General features: G+C 35.3%; 2 protein-coding genes across 7 annotated transcripts; one reads left to right on the plus strand and one right to left on the minus strand.

Annotated features, from left to right (window-relative positions):
* Positions 1–332: 332 nt before the first annotated feature.
* Positions 333–9,824, minus strand: LOC107808086 (uncharacterized). Of its 6 annotated transcripts, none has more exons than XR_001653051.2 (15): positions 9,606–9,824; positions 9,360–9,531; positions 7,816–7,867; positions 7,682–7,721; positions 6,977–7,051; positions 6,270–6,382; positions 6,114–6,179; positions 5,139–5,281; positions 4,788–4,890; positions 4,636–4,694; positions 3,301–3,354; positions 2,696–2,766; positions 1,748–1,860; positions 930–989; positions 333–847 (listed from the first exon to the last, which is right to left on the minus strand). XR_001653051.2 is itself a non-coding variant. In XM_016632569.2 (15 exons), the coding sequence occupies exons 1-15, from the start codon at positions 9,691–9,693 to the stop codon at positions 745–747; spliced, it is 1,317 nt and encodes a 438-aa protein (XP_016488055.2). In that variant the 5' UTR covers positions 9,694–9,824; the 3' UTR covers positions 333–744. The 6 variants fall into 6 exon arrangements, 4 of the variants coding, with proteins under 4 accessions (XP_016488055.2, XP_016488054.2, XP_016488056.2 ...); XR_001653050.2 differs by having other exon boundaries at positions 3,250–3,354; XM_016632569.2 differs by having other exon boundaries at positions 2,696–2,771.
* A 6,409-nt stretch (positions 9,825–16,233) lies between these two features.
* Positions 16,234–19,792, plus strand: LOC107807447 (uncharacterized). The gene has a single exon (XM_075246049.1). The coding sequence runs from the start codon at positions 17,165–17,167 to the stop codon at positions 19,418–19,420; it is 2,256 nt and encodes a 751-aa protein (XP_075102150.1). The 5' UTR covers positions 16,234–17,164; the 3' UTR covers positions 19,421–19,792.
* The last annotated feature ends 645 nt before the right edge of the window (positions 19,793–20,437 follow it).

A 20,437-nucleotide genomic window follows, 5' to 3' on the forward strand; every position in this document is an offset into this window, starting at 1 on the left:
TGTTTGATTGAATCGTTAGTTAAACTTTTGTAACATATTCGGACTTGGGACACACTAAGCCATTGTATTTACATAGACTCGATACTTGTCAAAGTCGACAACTATCGGTCCGGTGGGAAAAAGTTTATGGTCAATTGAGTTTTTAACTTCTAATAAGAGTGAAAAGTTAACTATACGTAACTATCCATAAAACATAGGATAACAATTTGAGAAATAAAACATGTTACCTACCAACAACCACAACAACCCAGTGTAATCCCACAAGTGGTATCTGGGGAGTGTAGGATGTACGCAGCCTTACCCCTACCCTGAAAGGGCAAAGAGACGTTACCTACCATAAAAGGTTAAAATACATAATCAGCGTTAAAACATTTTACATTGTCTCTATATATATATTAATTCTATAGTGAATTTACAACATATGAAGCACGGAAGTGAACGAGACGGCAACTCAAGGAACTCATAATTATCTTCCATCTTCAGTTTTCCATGAGTATACAATGGTCACTCCGCACCTCAGCACACAACAAAATTTCAGAAATGTTGCCTTGCAATTGATAATGGCAACTTCTTTTTCCAGCTTTGCTTACCCAGAATGCTCGTTTATCAGAGAGCTAACTCGTTTATCAGACAGCAGCTCAAAAAGCATCAACAAACATTAAACTGTGACGATGAAAAATAGCTTAGTAACTTCAGCACCAACTCATACTGCTCCGCAAGGAAACATCATCTCGCATCAACTCTTCAGAAGATGAAGTTGCTCAATACATAGTTCTTACTTGCAGAATGTTTCTGTACAATGTAGGCACTATCTTCTACACCCGCACTCAAGCAATTTATCCTGTGCCTGTGGAGGTAGCTCTTGTAGTCTGAGTATGGAGATGAGGTATTACAAAACATGCAAGAAATTATTAAAGTTATTCACTCACCATTCAAAGTGATCCTCACAGCAAATGGAATTGCAGATAATTGAAAGGCCAGCTGCTTTCCTGAATATAGCAAAATAATTAACTGGTCATTTACGAGGAATAAAATGCTTTACACCAGGAAAGAAATTCAAGATGTTTTGAAGACAAATGCAGCTCAATCCAGAAGATTAAGATGAAATGCCTTCCTTTGTTTCATTTCTGGTGGAAAGAGGAATTCTTGGATGATTCAGATTCACTATTGGATGTTATAGAATCCTTGTAAGAAGAACAAGGCCGTGCTTTTTTGGCTTTTTGATATTGTAAATATGGCTCCAGCACAGCTTTTGTGCTGATGATACATAAAATCTGTTACCTTTCTAAAATAAAATGCTTATACCAGGCCCTGAACAAGTTCAGAGAAGTGGATAGCTTAGGAATTGGATTCAAGAGAATTTTAGTCATAACATGCTATATGAGGGAATGCCTTTTGAACCAAAGCACATTATGATGATCAATCATTTTATCAAGACGTTAGAATAAGTTGTCTTTATAATTTTTATGTTGAGTAAAAATCGTCTTTTTTGTTAGGATGGTGTTTTTGCTGGGAGGGGCACCAATGGCAACTATCACTTCCTGTCTTAAGGGCCTACATTCTTGCGCTTGAGAATTTCACATGACAGTGACATGAACTGGCATTTTAATGTGTACAAGTCGCTGTCCGGCACAACAACACAATGAAGGGACTGGGTAGCGGGTCTACGGTCAATCACTGAGTTGACCAGTCAAGTCATGCTTTCACAAAATATATCACGACCATTAGATGTAAAACCACCACATACCAAGTTGCAGAATACATGTCGTAGAACTTGTCGAAAGCCTTATCAAAACAATAGTGACAAGCTAAAAGATCCTTGATGTCTCTCACTTTGCACGTAGATTTGCAGCATTTTACCTATGTAAAATAACTGTGTCATTAAGCATGCCGAACGTACAGGTAAACATGATAAACTCAAGCTGTATATAAGAATATTAAGAACAACTAAATGGTGATAAAATTAAAATCAGTATCAATTATAACTATACCTTAATACCAAACTAGTTGAGGTCGGCAAGGAACGCAACACTAGGACTTCATAGGGGATCACCCATCCTAGTTCTACTCTCGTCAGGAATGCTTAGCTTTGGAGTTCTGATGGGATGGGGTATTAGCGCTAGTATAATTGGATCCCACACATGACTAGACTACTTTAACATTGGCTGTCAACCTATAGCCAACTCTCCTTTAGGGCTTGGGACCGGCTATACTTTGCAAAGCTCACTTGGGAGGAGTTAATATCAGAAGCAGTGATTCAAAACACTGGCACGCAATGAAACAGGGAGCTCTACTAAATCTTAGATTATATTGGCATTGTATACAGGCTGCCATCCTGAAGTTAAGACAACTGAACGTATAACTAGCGTCGATAGAACTCCATGGAAAGTTATCAAGCATATATGACTTTGGACTCCAATGGTATGTCAAATTAAGTAAACTTTTCTCATATTGATGCTCCAAAAATTAGCATAAACAAAATGTAGCTTGTATTTATTTAATATGCCGATATTATGTTTTGGCACATTTGCGTCTTAATAATGATTAAATTGCAAAAATATAGTACTATAACGAAAATTAGAAGCCTTACGCTGCCCTTTAACGGTCACATTTTACACATCCTTAAGTACAATATGAAACACATAACTTACGACAAATTGAATTTATGGGAACTAAGATAGGTAAAAGCTTTTACCAAGCGCTTGAGCTTGTAGGAGTAATATTGTCTGTGAGAGGGATGTCCAGTGATATGTTCTCTCAGGTGACCTGCACTGAGATCAACATAGATAAAGATTAAGCAATTCCTCTGCACTACAATGAAAAATCATAACCTCCACTGGTTCAGAAGGCCAAGAACTGTGATGTTCAAAAAGGTATCTCTTCAGTTTCCCAGCTCCTTATTTGAATATTTGCAAATCTTTATTGGTTACGTTCAACCATGGAAGTAGGGGATCTCCCCTATTATCCCCCAATAAAAGCAGATCCTCCAATCAAGTCTCAAGCAACATGTATAGACCTACTTTAGGAGCCACACCGAATGAGGGGGAGAGGTAATTTCTATATTAGGAGAAGGCACCAAAGTTTGCTATTCTAACACTTTTCTTATTGTTAATTTTTCCATCCTAACAAGTCATCACTCCCTTCTGAACAAAGCTATTTGATGCTGTCAAAAGAAGGTGACACATACTCATTCATCAAGCAATATTATAATACATAAAGCTGAGATCTCTTCAAAGGATGCTAAATTACCTGTCACAAAAGGTATTACTACAATCAAGACACATGGCTAAAGTAGTTAACCTGCGGCAGGTATTACAGTTAGCGTCCAATGAGCTTTTTCCAATTTGATGGCACCTGCAGATTAAAAGAGACCGAAAACCAATTTCAGTGATGGACCTGAATTTAATCCTAAATGCAAATGTATGACTGTTTAACTTGTTAACTTGGTTTATCTAGTTGATTTTAGCTTTCACATGTCAAGAGGGAACAAAGACTTCAGCTTTAGAAAGTACTACCACTACCATGCAGCTATCGATTAATCTTTGTCATCAGAAGTAAACTACTTAGTTTAAATATTGAACAAGATTCAATGAGAACTATAATAGACTAGTTGATCATCCTTTCCATGGTAAGATGACAGAAATCTGAACCAATAGAGGCAAGTATTAAATTCAACAAAAGCAGGATGCCAAACAGAAAAGAGCCTGGCAACACACCTTCTAAAAGCATTAGGCAAACATTCCATCTAAATGTTTATTTATTTATTTACATGTATTCTCATTCCTTCGCAATACAAATTTCCAAATTGAAAAAAAAAAAGAAAAAAAAAAAGAAAAAACTGATTACATCTTTAAAACCAAGAAAGTGAATACCTTATTATCTGTGCTTTCACGTATCACTCTTCATGTGTTGAAATAGAAATATAGAGTAGTTGGAACATAGATTGAATGCCTATTATTTAGTTGAGGATCAGGAAGGTACTGGAAGGGTTTTTTTTTTCAAAAATAAAATAAAATAAAATTGAGCAGACGTTAATTCATTGAACTATGTATATTTATTTTGATTCATGGTGAATATGATACCAAAGCATGACAACACTTTAAAGTTTATATACATTTTTTTCATCATTTTCATTGATGACTTAAAGATCATGTAGGATAACAGACAATTCCAAAAGATCGAATTGGGATTAATCCAACATAGGATAGTCAATTATGCTGATTATGTTAAAGCATAGTTGTTAATTGTCCCACATTAGTTGAGTGAATGAGCTACTGTCTCCTTATACGGCTTTAGGCAATCCTCACCTCATGAGCTAGCTTTTGGGGTTGAATTAGCCCAAGGTTCAATTTCTTAATAATAGTGAGCGGAGAATACTCATCATTCACACACAAAGTGAAAATGAAGACACACCAAACATATAAAGCACAAGCATACATGGTCAATATTTGTAAAGCACAATCACACATGGTCAATATTCTCTCTCCTTCCTCCTGCTTTCTGTGGTGGAGGGCGGAGGCTTCTGTATTTTGCACAGATATAGTATATACAAAAGTACAATTAATTTTTTTTCTTTCTCAGAAAAAACAAATCAGAGTACAATTTAAAATCAAAACTAGAAAGGAATTAATGAACCTTTTATACAGTTGCAGAAGCTCTTTGGGTATAATGGATTTACTTTGAGCCACTTCCACCTGTGTCAGGCATTATTAAGATTAGCATAACAAATGTATGACTACTACTTGCTATTGGCTTATTTTCTGAAATCTTAAGAAAGGAAGTAATACCTGATCGCTGGATTCACCAGCTTGACCACAGGAAAGGCGTTGATTTTTTGATGCTGTGACCAAACAATCTTCAGGAAGATGACCTGGCCTCTGACATTTCCAACTACACCAGTGAAATTATACTTAGAAAAATTACCCTCTCATAGCAATCAGGAACACAAAATAAGGGTACATTTAATTCTTTTATCATAAAGGTGGTTGCCACATGCAGCACATTATGTCATAATGTAAATCTAAGTGGAGCTTGATCTCAGAGAAGGATTATCAACGTATAACAGATAAAGTCTTTGGTACTGCAAGACCTAATATTGAGAGATTACTCGTCTTCAAAATGAATGTCAACAAGCATACCACTCATAAGTACAAAAAGCAGATCTCTTCATGGACCACCGATGACGGTCATAATCCCAGGTGTCACCTCCAGATTCAGGAACTTCCAGTTTGCACTTTTGTCCAGAAAAAGACGCAGCTTGGACTTGGCTACTTAAGGGCCCCTAAAGACATCATCAGAGAAACATATGGAGTTGAAGAAGCAGGTATCTCGTACATGCATAAAAGTACATATTGCTCAAATGCTTTTTTTTTTGGTAAGACTACTGTTCAAATGATTTACACATTGGGTGCTTATACATATCTTGATTCGTGACAGACGTTACAACTCCAGTTTAGTTGGAAGCTCTAATGTTCAACATATCGGACCCTTATATTGAATTCTTATCTGATGATTTTTGGAGATGGCAACAAGATCCTAGTGACATGTATTTTGCCTGATTACATAGTTCGTCCCTTTGCTAGTTTATCCTTACCAGATTCCACAATCCACCCTTCCAAGACATAAGCCAAACATTCTATTCAAATATAAGACTGTATGTTCAGCTTAGCGTCCAAGCTGAACTGCATGCTTTACTACATCGCCTACTCCTAGCACAAAGCTATGGCTTGATTCCCCTGGAAGTTAATCTCGATGCTAAGGAGGTAATCACCAAGTTATAAATTAATAGCATACATTATGCTAATCTTATTAATGATTGCAGTCAGGAGCTCCTTATCTTAGATATGTAGTATTACACCAATATTCTCTATCTAATTAAAATGAAACAACAAATCTATGAAAACATAAAAATATGTGTCTAGCAAGGGAATTATCACAAAAAAATCAGCTCTTGTTTTCCTTTTGACAATTGCTAGCTCATATATGTTCATCATTAATTTCTTCATCATTAACAAAAGGTCCCAATTTTGAAAAGCAATAGTTAAATCATGAAATCTTTTCACATGCATCCATGCTAGACTACATATGCAAAACAGGATGAAAATGGAAAACACCTGCTGGAGTTTAAGATTTTGCAGGTGGTCAATTTTGCAATCCATACTGCATATGTCCTCATCAGTCTGCACGCAAAGTAAATAAAGATATGGGGTCCATTAAGAAAGGAGCAGAAAAACAAAAAGAGAAATAGATCCATCGATCCAATAACTTACCTCATCACATATATACTCCCCATACTTCCCACATACCACACAAGCAGGTTCTCCTGGAAGAGGAAATCGCTGCTCGCTGCGAGTTTTAACTCTATCTGTTTCATTTCCACTACCTAAAAAGAAGAATGGAGAAAATCGTGAAAGAGAGAATGAATGACAAGCTCTTGAAAGCCACAACAAACAAACTGTTCGCAAATTTCAGATTAGCGAAGATAAAACTTATTGACCATCATCAAGGGATTTCTATCCAGTACGGATTATAATACTAGGTTAAATTTACCTTATAAAAAAGGTTAATGATCTTTCTTAGAGAAAGAATACTAGGTTAGATTTTCATATCACTTTAAATGAAGCAGAATCCCACAATTTCAAGGTAGAGGTACCTAGAGCCAGGGACAAGTGTTATGATGCAAGGTTCTATTGTAGTCCAATAATATTATGGATTTGGAAAAGAAATGAAAGAAAGACTAGATACACATTTCTCCATTCCAATTACAAGACAATTTCCACTTTAAGACATCAGAAGATCTTTGTCAAACTTCTATGAACAATAATATCATAAACAACTTTGACAACCTGTAAGAACTTTAATTATTCAGTGATAAGTAACTATAACTCTTATAAATACTTCCACTTAAAGGGATAAGTAACTAGAAAGCATATCTAGTTACATAAATTAGATTAAATGAAATTCCGCTTCTGCTAACCTGTAACCGCTAAAATGTCAGTGTTGGAAGAAGGATTGTGCCCCTTTTCACATTCTGAAGAAGAGCTTGCATCACCTGAAAGTTCATGAATATTTTGCCATGAGATCAGTCTTGGCAGAAAAACTTCTTGGTCCTAAATCATTAAAGTAAAAAGGATAAAGGAGAAAATGGGAAGTTAAAAGATTAAAAAAGTCTAACATGATACGTATTTTCTTGTTTTGACAAGTACATGATTAATGTTGTAGAACTCATAAACATATATAAAAGGAGTAAGAGAGGGGGGGGATGGCTGATATTTTGCTGCATGGTAGCACACTATAATAAAAGGACTGAACGAGGGAATTGCAGTTACAAATGAAGGAGGTCCAGTTTAGCAGGCATATGTAAATAATTAGACACCAAAGTATCCAAGTATACTAGTCCTTGCTCATAGAATCAGTAAGTGGAACCATCAAAAATGCAAAAGATAAAAAATCCTTTTGAAAATCAAACTACTCTTTTCCAAATAGCAATGATTCCTTATGACACATACGATGGAAACACTCAAAAATATGGAACCCTCAAAACAAGCATCCTGCCTTTTCGGTCGAGATTTGAGTTCCAAATGAACACATGACTACTAATCAATTGCATACCAAACTACACTCAAACCATTTTCAAGTCATTGAGAATTAACCAAAAAGACAAAAGCCAAATGAAGCTTACTCTCATACTCCACCAAATACAATGCTGAATGTGAAGGTTCCTGGAACAGCATTAGAACCCAAACAATCACTAAATCATAACTGACGTGATACTAAACATAAGTGCAAAACACAGTAAAATGAATATCCCATTACCAACACTTCTGCAGTCAATTCTTGATAAGGCTGACTTGAACTAGCCTCCTTCCTGCGTTTCAAAAACAAAAGAGCAACTCACCACTCCAAATTGCACTAAAATTATCAAATACCTTTTTCTTCTTTTCACTTCAATGCCAGAACTAGGTTGTAGCGTAACGCCAAGGCAATGTACCAAGGTCCCAGTAGCTAGCTATGTTAATGTGCCTTTTTGAAGATTGATATACTCCTTGTGTCCGAATTTATGTAATACTCTTTCTTTTTTGGTCTGTCCCAAAACCTTTCTATATTTAGAAACAATTTAACTTTAAAAGTTCCCACAAATTTCTATGGCTTGTTAAACTACATAAATTATGAAGGGACGGAGGGAGCATTAAACTCCATGCCTAGTCAAACTGCATCACATAAAATTGGACAAATGGAGTATTAAACTGATAAGAACATATACTAGCCAAAAGACCGGGAAAGGTTTATAAATTATTCTTACTATTTCAGTTTATGTGACACACTTTACTTATTAGTCCACTCCAAAATGATGATATATTTCTATATTCGGTAATAGTTTAACTTTAAACTTTCTACTTTACCTATTTTACGAGAAGTTTTTATAGTTAAACAAATATATTATACCCCACAAAGCTTTTGTTATAATTCTGTATTGCTGTAATAAACAATTAAACTTTCTGAAAAAACAAAACAGAAAGTTAGTAATATTTGTTTAACGAAATAAATTCTGGAAAAACAGTATAGGAATAAATCGAGCCCACTGAATACACAGTGTGTCCTTAAGGAAATTATTCCCCTCAAGTACCCGAGGTGCTGGAATATATCCCCCCAGGATAGAACGATTTAACTCACCGGAGTATTGGTACAAAAACGCCGGTGAACAGCGAGCCACTCGAAGGCTGTAAAACACACTGGAATTTTTGTGCAGAAGAAGAAGAAGAAGCTCAGAAAATTTCGTAAGGAAATATTCTGGGATTCAAACTCTATTTATAGAGTTGCTGGCATTGTTTCTGAAAAGGTTTGCAACCTTTCAGAAACAGCCATGGCTCTGTTGGAACAGGGTTGTTTGAAATATTGCGGGAAAATGTATTTAAACTAATCCGGAAAAGAAACGGGCCTGACCGAACCGGGTCGCGGGTCATGGGTTATTCCGGATTGAATTTTTCGTTAATTATTTAATTAATTAATTAAATAATTGAAAGGAATTTTGTCCAAAAAGATTTGACCAAATCCGTAGCCGAGCGACGACGACGCCAAGTTTACCTTCTTCTTAACTCTTTAAGAGCTAGAAGAAGAGCAATTATATATATACCCATCAAAACCCTTTTCTTCCTCCGATATGGGACAATGTCCCTTTGCCAGGGGAAACTCAAATATTTTATTTTTCCTCCATTTCTCATTCACCCTCTTTAAGCTACACAAGCTTAAAATCCCAACAGCTTTTACCACAGGAGTCATTTTTTTTCCTTAAACTACGACACATAAATTGAAATGGAGGAAGTATCAAGTAATTTTAAGATTAATTAAAAATAAGTCACCTCCTTTTTTTAATATAATCCAGGTGAGACAGAGGGACGTCATTATCTTCCATTTCCTTGTGCTGGTGCACCTTAGATTTCCGTACCCGGCGAAGTTTCCGGTGGACGGTTTTCTCCTCAACGGAATTCGGCTCGACAAGAGGAGGAATGTTACCGGTAACAACATTATAAGCTGGAAAAGAGGGAAGAAAAAACGAATTAAGCTGAAGAAATAGAAAACCCTAGAAAATGAATAAGAAATGAAACCTTGAAGATTTTGAAGAGCAGAATTGAGATTGAAGTCTTTGTTGTAAGCATAGGAAGGATTCTTGTAGAAGTTGCTCCTCGTCGCCATTTAAATTTTCTTTTCTTTTTTTCTGAGGTGCAACAACTACTTTCCCGATACCAAAAAGAATCGTGCACTAGGATTATGTGTCACTACCCAAAATAAAAATTATCTGAACATTTATGAGCCCGTTTGGACATATAAAAAAATAAAAAAAAAATTAAATCAGCGTTTATTTATAAAAATTTTAATTTTTACTTAAAAATATATTTTAAAATTTTTTAAAATTTTAAAAAATTCCAAAAAGTTATTTTTCAAAATTTTCACTCACATTAATCACAAAACTTCAAAAATAACCCAAAATTATATTTATGTCCAAACACAACTCTAATTTTCAAATATCATTTTCATTTGAAATTTTTTTTACTTTTTTTTGGAATTTTACAATTCTTATGTCCAAACGCCCACTATATATTAATCCAAATACTGATAGTACGAACCATGATATTCTAAGAATTTGAAATTTACAAAGCTGGTGCAACAAAACACATCATCTGTTTGAAAGTTTACATAAACAGATTAGCAAGATCTAAAGCTATCAAGGACAAGTGGCAGCCATAATTGGAACGTAGGTACATCTTCAATGCCAGCTCCCAACATACACGGCGAGTCTAACTCCAAGATCTGCACGATAGGTGCAGAAGTGTAATATGAGTACAACCGATCCATATACTCAGTAAGTATATTGTCTAACCTCGTCGAAGTAGTGACGAGGATTTTTAGTTTAAAAGATACCCACTGTTATAACATGTGCAGTAGACTAATAGTAGAAATAATTATAGGACATAATAGATAAGGGTACCATAAACAATTATGCGAGGCACTAAACAATTACTAGGAGAAATCGTAGTAGTAAATTCATAATTTTCCTGGTGTGAGAAGTATATTAACACACACACACACACACACACACACACACACACACACACACACACACACACACACACACACACACACACACACACACACACACACACATATATATATATATATATATATATATATATATATATATATATATATATATATGTGTGTGTGTGTGTGTGTGTGTGTGTGTGTGTGTGTGTGTGTGTGTGTGTGTGTGTGTGTGTGTGTGTGTGCATTTATCTCATCCTTGCCAAATGTGCATGTAGCAGTACCAACCAGGTAGAATAATTTACAATATTAATGTCCACTAAGTAGAGAGTACCCAGATAGTAACAAATAACAAGTCGGAAACATATAAAAAATAGAAATAGATTTGATAGAGGGCACAAAAATAATGACAGCAAGTATGGTAGAAGAACATAAATTTCACTAACTAATATGGTAGAAGGCTTAGATGTAAATATAACAAACAAGAAGAAAGAGCTTGATCTTTATAAGCTACCAAGTAAAGGCATGAATGACTAACATGGTATAAGGCTTGTACTAAAGTGCAACAAAATAGTTACGACATGGATGTAAATATAATAGCAGGAAGTAGGCATGATATTTGCAAGTTAAGCAAGTGGAAGGCATGGGCAAGACACCAACAATTGAGTTAGAGAACAAAAGACAGGACAATAACGACAAGCCACATGGGAAACATATGTACGACAATGACAACTCAGTGTAAAGGCATAAATGTATACACGAGGAAAAGATATCACAACATAATGCATGTCAATCGTCCTCGCCTGCACGGAAACACCCATCGTGCCATGAACTCGTGATAATATAAAAGCATGATAATATAAATAAAATGGCATGGCACCACCCTTCGTGCTTTTACTCCCAAATAAAATGGCACGGCATCACCCTTCGTGCTTTACACTAAAATGAAATGGCACGGCATCACCCTTCGTGCTTTACACTCAAATGAAATGACACGATAAAATATATGAAAATGCACGGCATCACCCTTCGTGTTTTACACTTTCCCTCACATGATAAAATATATGAAAATGCACGGCATCACCCTTCGTGCTTTACACTCTCCCTCACATGATATATATATATATATATATATATATATATATATATATATATATATACATACACACACACACACACACACACACACAATGGCACGGCATCACCCTTCGTGCTTTACACTCTCCCTCACGTGATAATATATATACTATGGCACGGCATCACCCTTCGTACTCTATACTCTCCCTCACACGATAATATATATATATATACTATGGCACGACATCACCCTTCGTGCTTTACACTCTTCCTCACCAAGCACATGTATATCAATGACAATCAAGGTAGGAAGCATAAATAACATCAAGGAGAGTGGTTAAACGAATGTTCCAAATGAATCTCAATCACAACCTTCAAGCCGACAAAAATCCAATAACCTCTCAGGAACCTTATTGTTCAACTATTTGAACAATTCTCAACTCAAGTATAGAATCTAATATCTCAAGAGTAATGGTCGTAGCAATGTATTAGTGATTAAGTATAATGATGACCGAATTAGACACATTAGTGTTTCTCAATATTTCGTCAAATTTTAATCAGGTTATAATAAACTAAATCTTGGTTTATAACATTTAATTCCATATTTTTAGTATCTAGAAGTCAAGTAAGACATGAAGCAAGAAGGTCATGTAATTCTACAAGGCACGATTTATAGCATAATTTACCCCTGAGCTTGATTAACCCTGGCACATGCATATATGCTCATCACCTCATATATGTATCACCCCCGCATGTAGCAAATAATGTCAAATAGTAGGAAAAATTACATTAACAAGGTTAGGCAAGACACTTACCTCAATTCGGCCAACTAAATACTCAATTTAGCTTTTTCATTTACAAATTCACCTCCGCCCGACCCAATCTAGCCAAATACGACTTAAATACATCACACAATGCAAGGGAAAATAATTTTAATTAATAAAGCTATGACCTTTATACAATTTCTAAAAAGTTAACAAAAGTCAACTTCGGGCTTGTCCGGTCCAAACTTGGGTCCAAGGGTAGGTCTTGACCACCCATAGGCCCACGAGTCTATATACGCATTTTATTTCTAAATTCGAGTCCTATTCGACTTTCAAATCTCAAATTTTTATTTTTCCAAAACTTAGACAAAATCCCCAATTTTTTCCCTAGATTCTCATAAATTTGATGTTAAATCTAATGTATAATCATAAAATATAATTTAAAAATTGATTAGAGGTGCTTACCCTATGGTTTGGTATGAAAATCCCTCCACAAAATCGCCTCCCATCGAGGCTAGGATTCAAAATATAACAAAATGAAGCTAAGTCTCGAAATTACCCAGCTATATGCAGGATGCGGATGTCGTATTTGCGACATGGGATTCGCTTTTGCGAACCCCGCAAAAGCGGACAATTCATCGCAAAAGCGAACCAGGAGAGTTTCTGCTAAGGTCGCATTCGCGACCCAATTCTTCGCAAATGCGAAGACAGTTGCCTCGCAAAAGCGGCAGGGATCCTCGCAAAAACAAACAACCACAATTCACAAATGCGAGGAATTTCTTCGCAAATGCGATTTTTTCCCCAGCAGTCCACTTTCGCAAATGCGAGGGCCACTTCGCAATTGCGATAGTCCCATTTGCGACAAAAACATCGCAAAGTGATGAAACCAGCACCAACACTCAAAAATCATAAAAATCATTCTGAAACAAATCTGAAACTCACCCGAGCCCCCAAAACTCCAAACCAAACACCCACACAGTCCAAAAATACAACACGAACTCGCTCGCGCTATCAAAACATCAAAATAACCTCTAAAACCACAAATCAGACGCCAAACGCATGAGGATCACAACAAACTTCAAGAACTTATAGAATCGCAACCAAGCGTCCGATCCATATCAAATCAACTCCAAATGATGCCTAATTTTGCAGGCAAGTTCCATATAATGAAACAGGCCTATTCCAAGTTCCGAAAACCAAAATCCGAACCCGATAGCCTTAAAGGCAACTTCTGGTCAAACTTATGAACTTTCCAAACCTTCTCATTTTCAACTTTCGCCAATTAGTGCCGAATCTTTCTAGAAATATCCAAATGCAAATCCGGGCATACGCCCGAGGTCAAATGCTAAAAAGTCAAATTTGGTCAACTCTTCCAACTTAAAGCTTCAAACATGAAATTCATTCTTCCAAATCACCTCCGAAAACCTGAAAATCAAAACCGACGATTCACACAAGTCATAATACATCATATGATACTTCTCAAGATTTTAAATAACTGAACGGAATGCAAATGCTCAAAACGACCGGCTGTGTCGTTACATTATGGTTCCATCTAAAAAAAATTATCCGGGCTAGTTTATGTGCAACTGACTAATTTCACTAGATATCTAGCCACGTGCAAAGGGTAACTTGAATAGATGTGAAGAAATTAATATTTTTGGTGGGATTTGAACCAAATATGTCTCTATCGATATTTAACTTTTGATATAAATTTTGTAGTGAATGTAAGAGTATTGACTCTTATTGCATATATTTTCCCAGAAAGTAATACATGGTTAATTAATTTTAATAAATATAAAATTTAAAGTTGTGAAAAATCGAAAAACAGAAAAATAATTCAATATTGTAGAACTAGTACCCATAAAGAAAAGTCATAAATGGTTGGTCATTTGTTCTAGAATTTTTCAAAAGGCAATTTCTAGTAATGTTAGGGGCATACAAGAAAAGTCAATTGAGCAGGATGTGGACTGAAAAGTCAACCCATTCCCTCGGACAGGAGTTTGTTGGAGTCCGGAACCAAAATACGATTTTTTTTTACTCAAACGATCGAAATGCATGGAAAAAAAAACTTAGTGCCCAAAATATATATATATATAGCGCCATTTTAAAGGGCGCTATATGTATAAAGCCTTTTACACACATGGCGCAAGAAAATCAAATGAATAGAATTTAATGTACTGAGTGGTGCAATGGTTAAAGGCTAGGTAATAAGTTGGTTTTGTCTTTGAGGTTCAAGGTTCGATTCCCTCTAGCAATATTATTTTGTTTTCCTATTTCTTTTTTATTTTTTTATTTCTTTTCATTTTTTAGTTTAAGTATTTAGATAATATAAATACTTTAATATTTATAATTATTTTTCAATATAATTAAAATAGTTTAATATTTATTAAAAAATTATGATTTTTGAATTCATTTAAAGGGGAAAAAAAGACAAGCCTTTTATTATTTTGTTAAAAAATCTACCGACATTTTTAATAGTTGTTATTTTGTATTATATGTAAAACAAAATTATTTTTTGATACAAAAAATATATATAGTTTAATCTATTGCTTGATTTTTATTTTTTTGGATATCTTTCTTTTAAAATTTAGTTATTAAAATTTTAGTTATTAATCAAAATTCTAATTATATATTTTTCCTGAAATGTATTTTTTATTTCTCCTTTTAATCCTTGGCTATTGTATTGGTATTATCCATTTAAAATTTTTAAATAAGAATATGTTTGTTCTTATAATCCATTAGGATTATTATTAGCTAAGTAATGGAATATAATTCTTATATTCTTATTAGGAAAACTAATTAAATGGTTGCTCATAGATTAAATTTTTTTCTAATAAGAATTATCCTAAACTAAACTAAATATAACCATTTAATTTATGAAAAATCATTTAATTAATTTTTCTATACTAAATTTTCATAAACTAAATTGTATTATAACCATTTAGTTTATGAACAATCATTTAATTAAATGTCCTGATAAGAATATGAAAATCATAATCCATTACTTAGATAATAATAATTCTTCGATTATAATTTTAAATATTAAATAGTTATAATAATTTATATTTAATAATAAGAAAATTATAATATTTATAATTAGAATTTTGATTAATAAAATTCATATAGTGTAAATATAACTAAAATGTTAATAACTAAATTTAAAAAGAAAGATATCAAAAAATAAAAAAAATCAAGCAGTAGATTAAAATATATATATTTTTTGTATCAAAAAATACAAAAAATAATTTTGTTTTACGTATAATACAAAATAACAATTATTAAAAATATCGGTAGATTTTTTAACGAAATAATAAAAGGCTTTTTTTTTTTTTACTTTAAATGAATTCAAAAATCATAATATTTTAATAAATATTAAATTATTTTAATTACATTGAAAAGTAATTATAAATATTAAAATATTTATATCTAAATACTTAAACCAAATAATGAAAAGAAATAGGAAAACGAAATAATGTTGCTAGAGGGAATCGAACCTTGGATCTTAATTCTCAAGTACAAAACTAACTTCTTATCTAGCCTTTAACCGTTGCAACACCTAGCAGTCTGCCCTTGTTTTGTTACATTAAATTCTATTTATCTGCTTTTCCTGAGCCATGTGTATAAAGATATAGCGCCCTTTAAAAGGGCGCTATATGTATTTTGATCACTAAATTTTTTTTTTCACGCATTTCGATCGTTTGAGTCAAAAAAGACCATATTTTGGTTCCGAAACCGAGTTTGTTGCAGGGGTGGGTACGCTTCCTTCTAAAGAGTAGAAAGACAATGAGATCGAACACACACCTTGTATTGTTTGTATACTATTGAGTATTGACTAATAAGCCTTGAACTTTTTCTCTTTTTTCTTTTCTATTCTTTTTTTTAAGGAAAAACTCCTATTAAATGGGATCGGTGAAAATATAAAGTTAAAATATTGTATATACAAGATTTAAAATATTTTTTATAAATATCTAATCCTCTCAACTTCTTAATAATTTCTATTTTATAATAGTACCTTAAAACAATTAGAAGGTGGCGTAGTGAGATTTCACAAGCTTAGCACAATCTGGAGAAAACCATTTTTCTATATAATTACTGTCTGTTGGACCCATCAAGTTAGCTAATCAATGTAGTCACCAAGTTATTTTATACGTTTTGTCCACCTTACAAGCAGACAATCTTGGCAACCACTTTTGAACCAAACTCATGTGGGCTCTTCAGAGAAACCTCCAAAATTCTAAACATGCGCTTGACTTTTAACAGAAAGTAAAATATAGCAGAGGAATCACTCCAGTAGCTAATGCCAATCATATCCCACCAGCTTTCAAGTAAACAATCATGTCAAAGTCCCTCATCCATCTTGCTGACTTTTGCAGCAGCCTTTAACGCGTGAAATCATCAATGACCAAAGAATGAGACTGAAGATTCAGAAATAGTAAATCTTCGGAAAACACTGGAAATAGTTTGAAAGATAGTCAAACAATCAAATAGATATAGTTGCATCCAAAACAGCAACCTAGACAAACACCAAGAGGTAGAAACACCCACAAGAACTCCTCAGAATAGCATACAAAAGCTCCACCACTGATAAAGATTTCAGCTTTACATTAAGAGATAACTGGAGAACTAGTGAAACGAGATGGGGAAGATTGATAAACAGCAACCTAGACAAACACCAAGAGGTAGAAACACCAACAAGAACTCCTCAGAATAGCATACAAAAGCTCCACCACTGATAAAGATTTCAGCTTTACATTAAGAGATAACTGGAGAACTAGTGAAACGAGATGGGGAAGATTGGTTGCACCATAGATGGCAACCTAGATGACTCAAAATTCAGCGAGCCAATGCCATGGATCGGTATCTATGTTGCAGGAGCATCTGCAGCTTGTGCGCTGGCTATGGCAATGGATGTCCTTCATGGCCTGCGCCGTAGAAAATTCTGGTTTCCTTGCAACTACTTCTCTCTCAATGCTACAACCTTGACACTTCTAGCTGTCGCCACCAAGTTGTCTGTTGATCTAAATACCTCCATGCCTCGTCGCCAAGATCAGCTGACAAAACTTAGCAGTGCTACTCTAATCTGTACGGTAATTTCTAATTTTATGCCTTCTTTAGGACTCATGGAGAACAAAGAGTTGTTGATGAACATAATGGCTTTGGGTATTTTCGTCATCACAGCCATTGTGAACATTGGTATACAATTAGCTACTGGTGTAATCTATGTTTTCTGCAAAGAGCATATCGCCCTCATGTTTCTTATGCTTGTTTTGCTTCTGCTACTGATCTCCTCAGCCGTGGCAATACCAACTACAAAGTGTTATTTGGACCTGAAATATAACAAGAGATACAAGTTAGCAAACAAAGAATGTGGGATCACCTCTAAATGCACAACTGAGAACCTGAAGGACGAGCTGATGAAATTCTGGACCATGGCCTATACCACTAGCCCCCACTTCGTGGCGGGGCGCTTAGCAACATGCACTGCATCTGGAGGTTTCTGCCTTCTGAGCACAGTAATTTATGCTGAGGCCATGCTTAGGTCTTACCTTCTTCATTGGAGCTTCAACTTTTGCAATGGAGACTCTGAATACAAGTGGTCCACAACCTTGATTCTTGTAACTCAGACTGTGGCAATAGGCGTAGGAACAATTGCGCCAGCTTTTAGATGGTTCATAGCCATAAATTACCGCTGCCCCAGAAAAACAAATAATGCCTGCAAAGCCAAGTTGTTCAAAGTGGAGAACTACTGGATCCGCATCCTGCTTCAATGGAAAGAATCCCCGTTGGATTTCAGAATTTGTGGCCGGCATGGTAGAAAATTTGCTCATAAAACAAAGAACAGACTTCTAGATTTCTGTATTTGGATGCAAATTATGATGGTGTCACTCAGTAAGCTAGTTCGGCTCATTTCCACTTTCTCTGTAAGTTGGTTATTGATAAGCTGTCGGAAAGCAATCAGGATGCTGAAATGCAACACTATGGTGTCAAGTCATGATATAGAGTCGCAAGCCAGTCTAAAGCCAGATCTTAGCCACTATGTTTTACACCTTGAAGGAGAGGAAGCATTAATTGATTTGATGATGCAAAGCAACCGTGATGTGGTAGGTCACTGGATCGGGATGGGGAAAAAGGAGCAGCCTAAACATCTTATACAACTTCTGGAGAAGGTGAAGTCATCACCCGGATTCAGGGGAGTGTATGAATTTGACCATGCTCAAATTCCTTCTTTAGATTCGGAAGAACCTCCTAATTGCTGGGCTCTTCCCGTAGTGACGCTGACAAGCATCGCAATTGCACTTCCAGACATTGATTTCCACTCAATCAAGGAATTAATAAGGTGTGTGTATGAAGGTCTCATGTACATCAAAGTTGTGGAAGAGAACCTGGATGCCGGAAAAGACCTAGTATACATCAGGAAGGCGGCAGAGTTGGTGTGGGTAGGAGTTGACTTATGCTACAAGTGGCTGGATGTCGATCTCCGCACGACAGCCACTGAAGGACAAAATCCAAAAGACGTGCTTGAAGGACTCTCTAAGAAAGCAAAGCAAAGATTTGCCGAATTTAGAAAGAAAGATTCGAATGCTTGTTTAAAGGAATCACCCTCAAGATGGCCTACCAATATGTTGGCAGCAAACTGTATGTACAGAGTATGTCAAACTCTTCTGCAAAGTTCTGATAGGAAAGAGTTAGAGAATAGCAAAATCATGTTCGACAGATTGTCAACCATGATCGTGGATGTAACAGGCGCTTGTCTTACCAACCTACAAAGAGTTATACCCCTGCAATGCCACCATAGCACTATTGAAGAGAGAGCAAAAGGTGTCCGCTCTGCCGTCTTACTTCTGGGGAAAGCAGAGAGTATTCTAGAAATTCTTCGTTCACAGCCACTTCCAAGTTCAGCACCAGATCAACTGGCAAAAATTGATCATTGGCGTACACATAGCAAAGAGGTAGACTACCTCTCCTGCAGTAGTAATTCACCCTCAAATGATACTCCAACTTCCCAAAGTTCATCTGACTTACATCTAACAGTGGACTAAGAAGCAAATGCCTGAAAGTGGAAAAAGAAAAAAGACACAGCTTGGGTTCTATTATAATTTTGAGCAGCTGGCAGGACTGGAAGATGAGGAAGAAGCAAAAACAGATTTGGAAGACTCTGGATATGGTTAGAGAGAAGTGTTTCAAGGAAAAGAGGACACTGTTACTTTTGTCAAATATGGACGTATTCAGAACTTGAAATTTTGGTGCAAGGCTTCTTTTGTAAATTTATGATATTGATATGATGCTCGATTTCATGTAATCCTTACCGTCATAAAGGATTCATGTCCAGCAAGCTTTTGTATTATACTCTCAGTACAATCTTGGTACAGATGTTTTGATGAATAAATTTACTTATTTCTTTTAAAAAAAAAGTATGGCTTCACATGTCTGTTGACCACACCAAAAAGAATTTTGTTTTCGCACTCTTGTACCCATACTGAGGGATGGGAAAAAAATCATGTTGTCTCCCTTCAGTAACATATGATAGAAGGATGTCACAGTAAATCATTCATTGCTCAGATCTTCCTACCTCAATATGTCTTGATCTGCACTGGTGATGCCTTGCTTGTACAGTAGAAACTACAGAAAGTTCTAGAACTCCTCAAGATCCCAATGTTGTCGAATAGAGCTCCTCCTTCTTTGTATACTTGTATCGTGGTGAGATCTTTTGACAGGATATACAAAAGAATGCGGGAAAGTTCTAAAAAGGCATCATCCCTAAAACATCTTCATTTCCAAATGTCAATCCTAGCTCCATTTCCCAACTTAATATCTGATGTTGCTATCAGATTCCTTCTTGCCTTCATCAGTCCCTTCCACAAGTCTCCTCCCTTACCAATTCCATGAAAAGTAAGCCCGGTTATCCAACTACCTTCTAAATTCTATGAACTCGATACCTCAGATGCTACAGAGAATAAACCCAGCTCCGACAAAAAAAATATCTAAGCAAAGACAATTATACGATAGAACCAGTTACATCTGAAATATTAGCCCTCATTTGTATTTGTTTTTTTAAG

Source organism: Nicotiana tabacum, chromosome 23 (genome assembly GCF_000715075.1).
Source record: "Nicotiana tabacum cultivar K326 chromosome 23, ASM71507v2, whole genome shotgun sequence".
Classification (NCBI taxonomy): Eukaryota; Viridiplantae; Streptophyta; class Magnoliopsida; order Solanales; family Solanaceae; genus Nicotiana; species Nicotiana tabacum.

Bases quoted from the DNA above. Each gene is read 5' to 3' on its own strand.
- LOC107808086 (XM_016632568.2), bottom strand. From the start codon at position 9,693: ATGGCGACGAGGAGCAACTTCTACAAGAATCCTTCCTATGCTTACAAC. The intron at 7,052-7,681 runs GTAAGCTTCATT...ATGAACTTTCAG, and splicing joins GTATTTGGTGGAGTATGAGA to GTGATGCAAGCTCTTCTTCA. The intron at 6,180-6,269 runs GTAAGTTATTGG...CTTTGCGTGCAG, and splicing joins GGGAGTATATATGTGATGAG to ACTGATGAGGACATATGCAG.
- LOC107807447 (XM_075246049.1), top strand. From the start codon at position 17,165: ATGGGGAAGATTGGTTGCACCATAGATGGCAACCTAGATGACTCAAAA.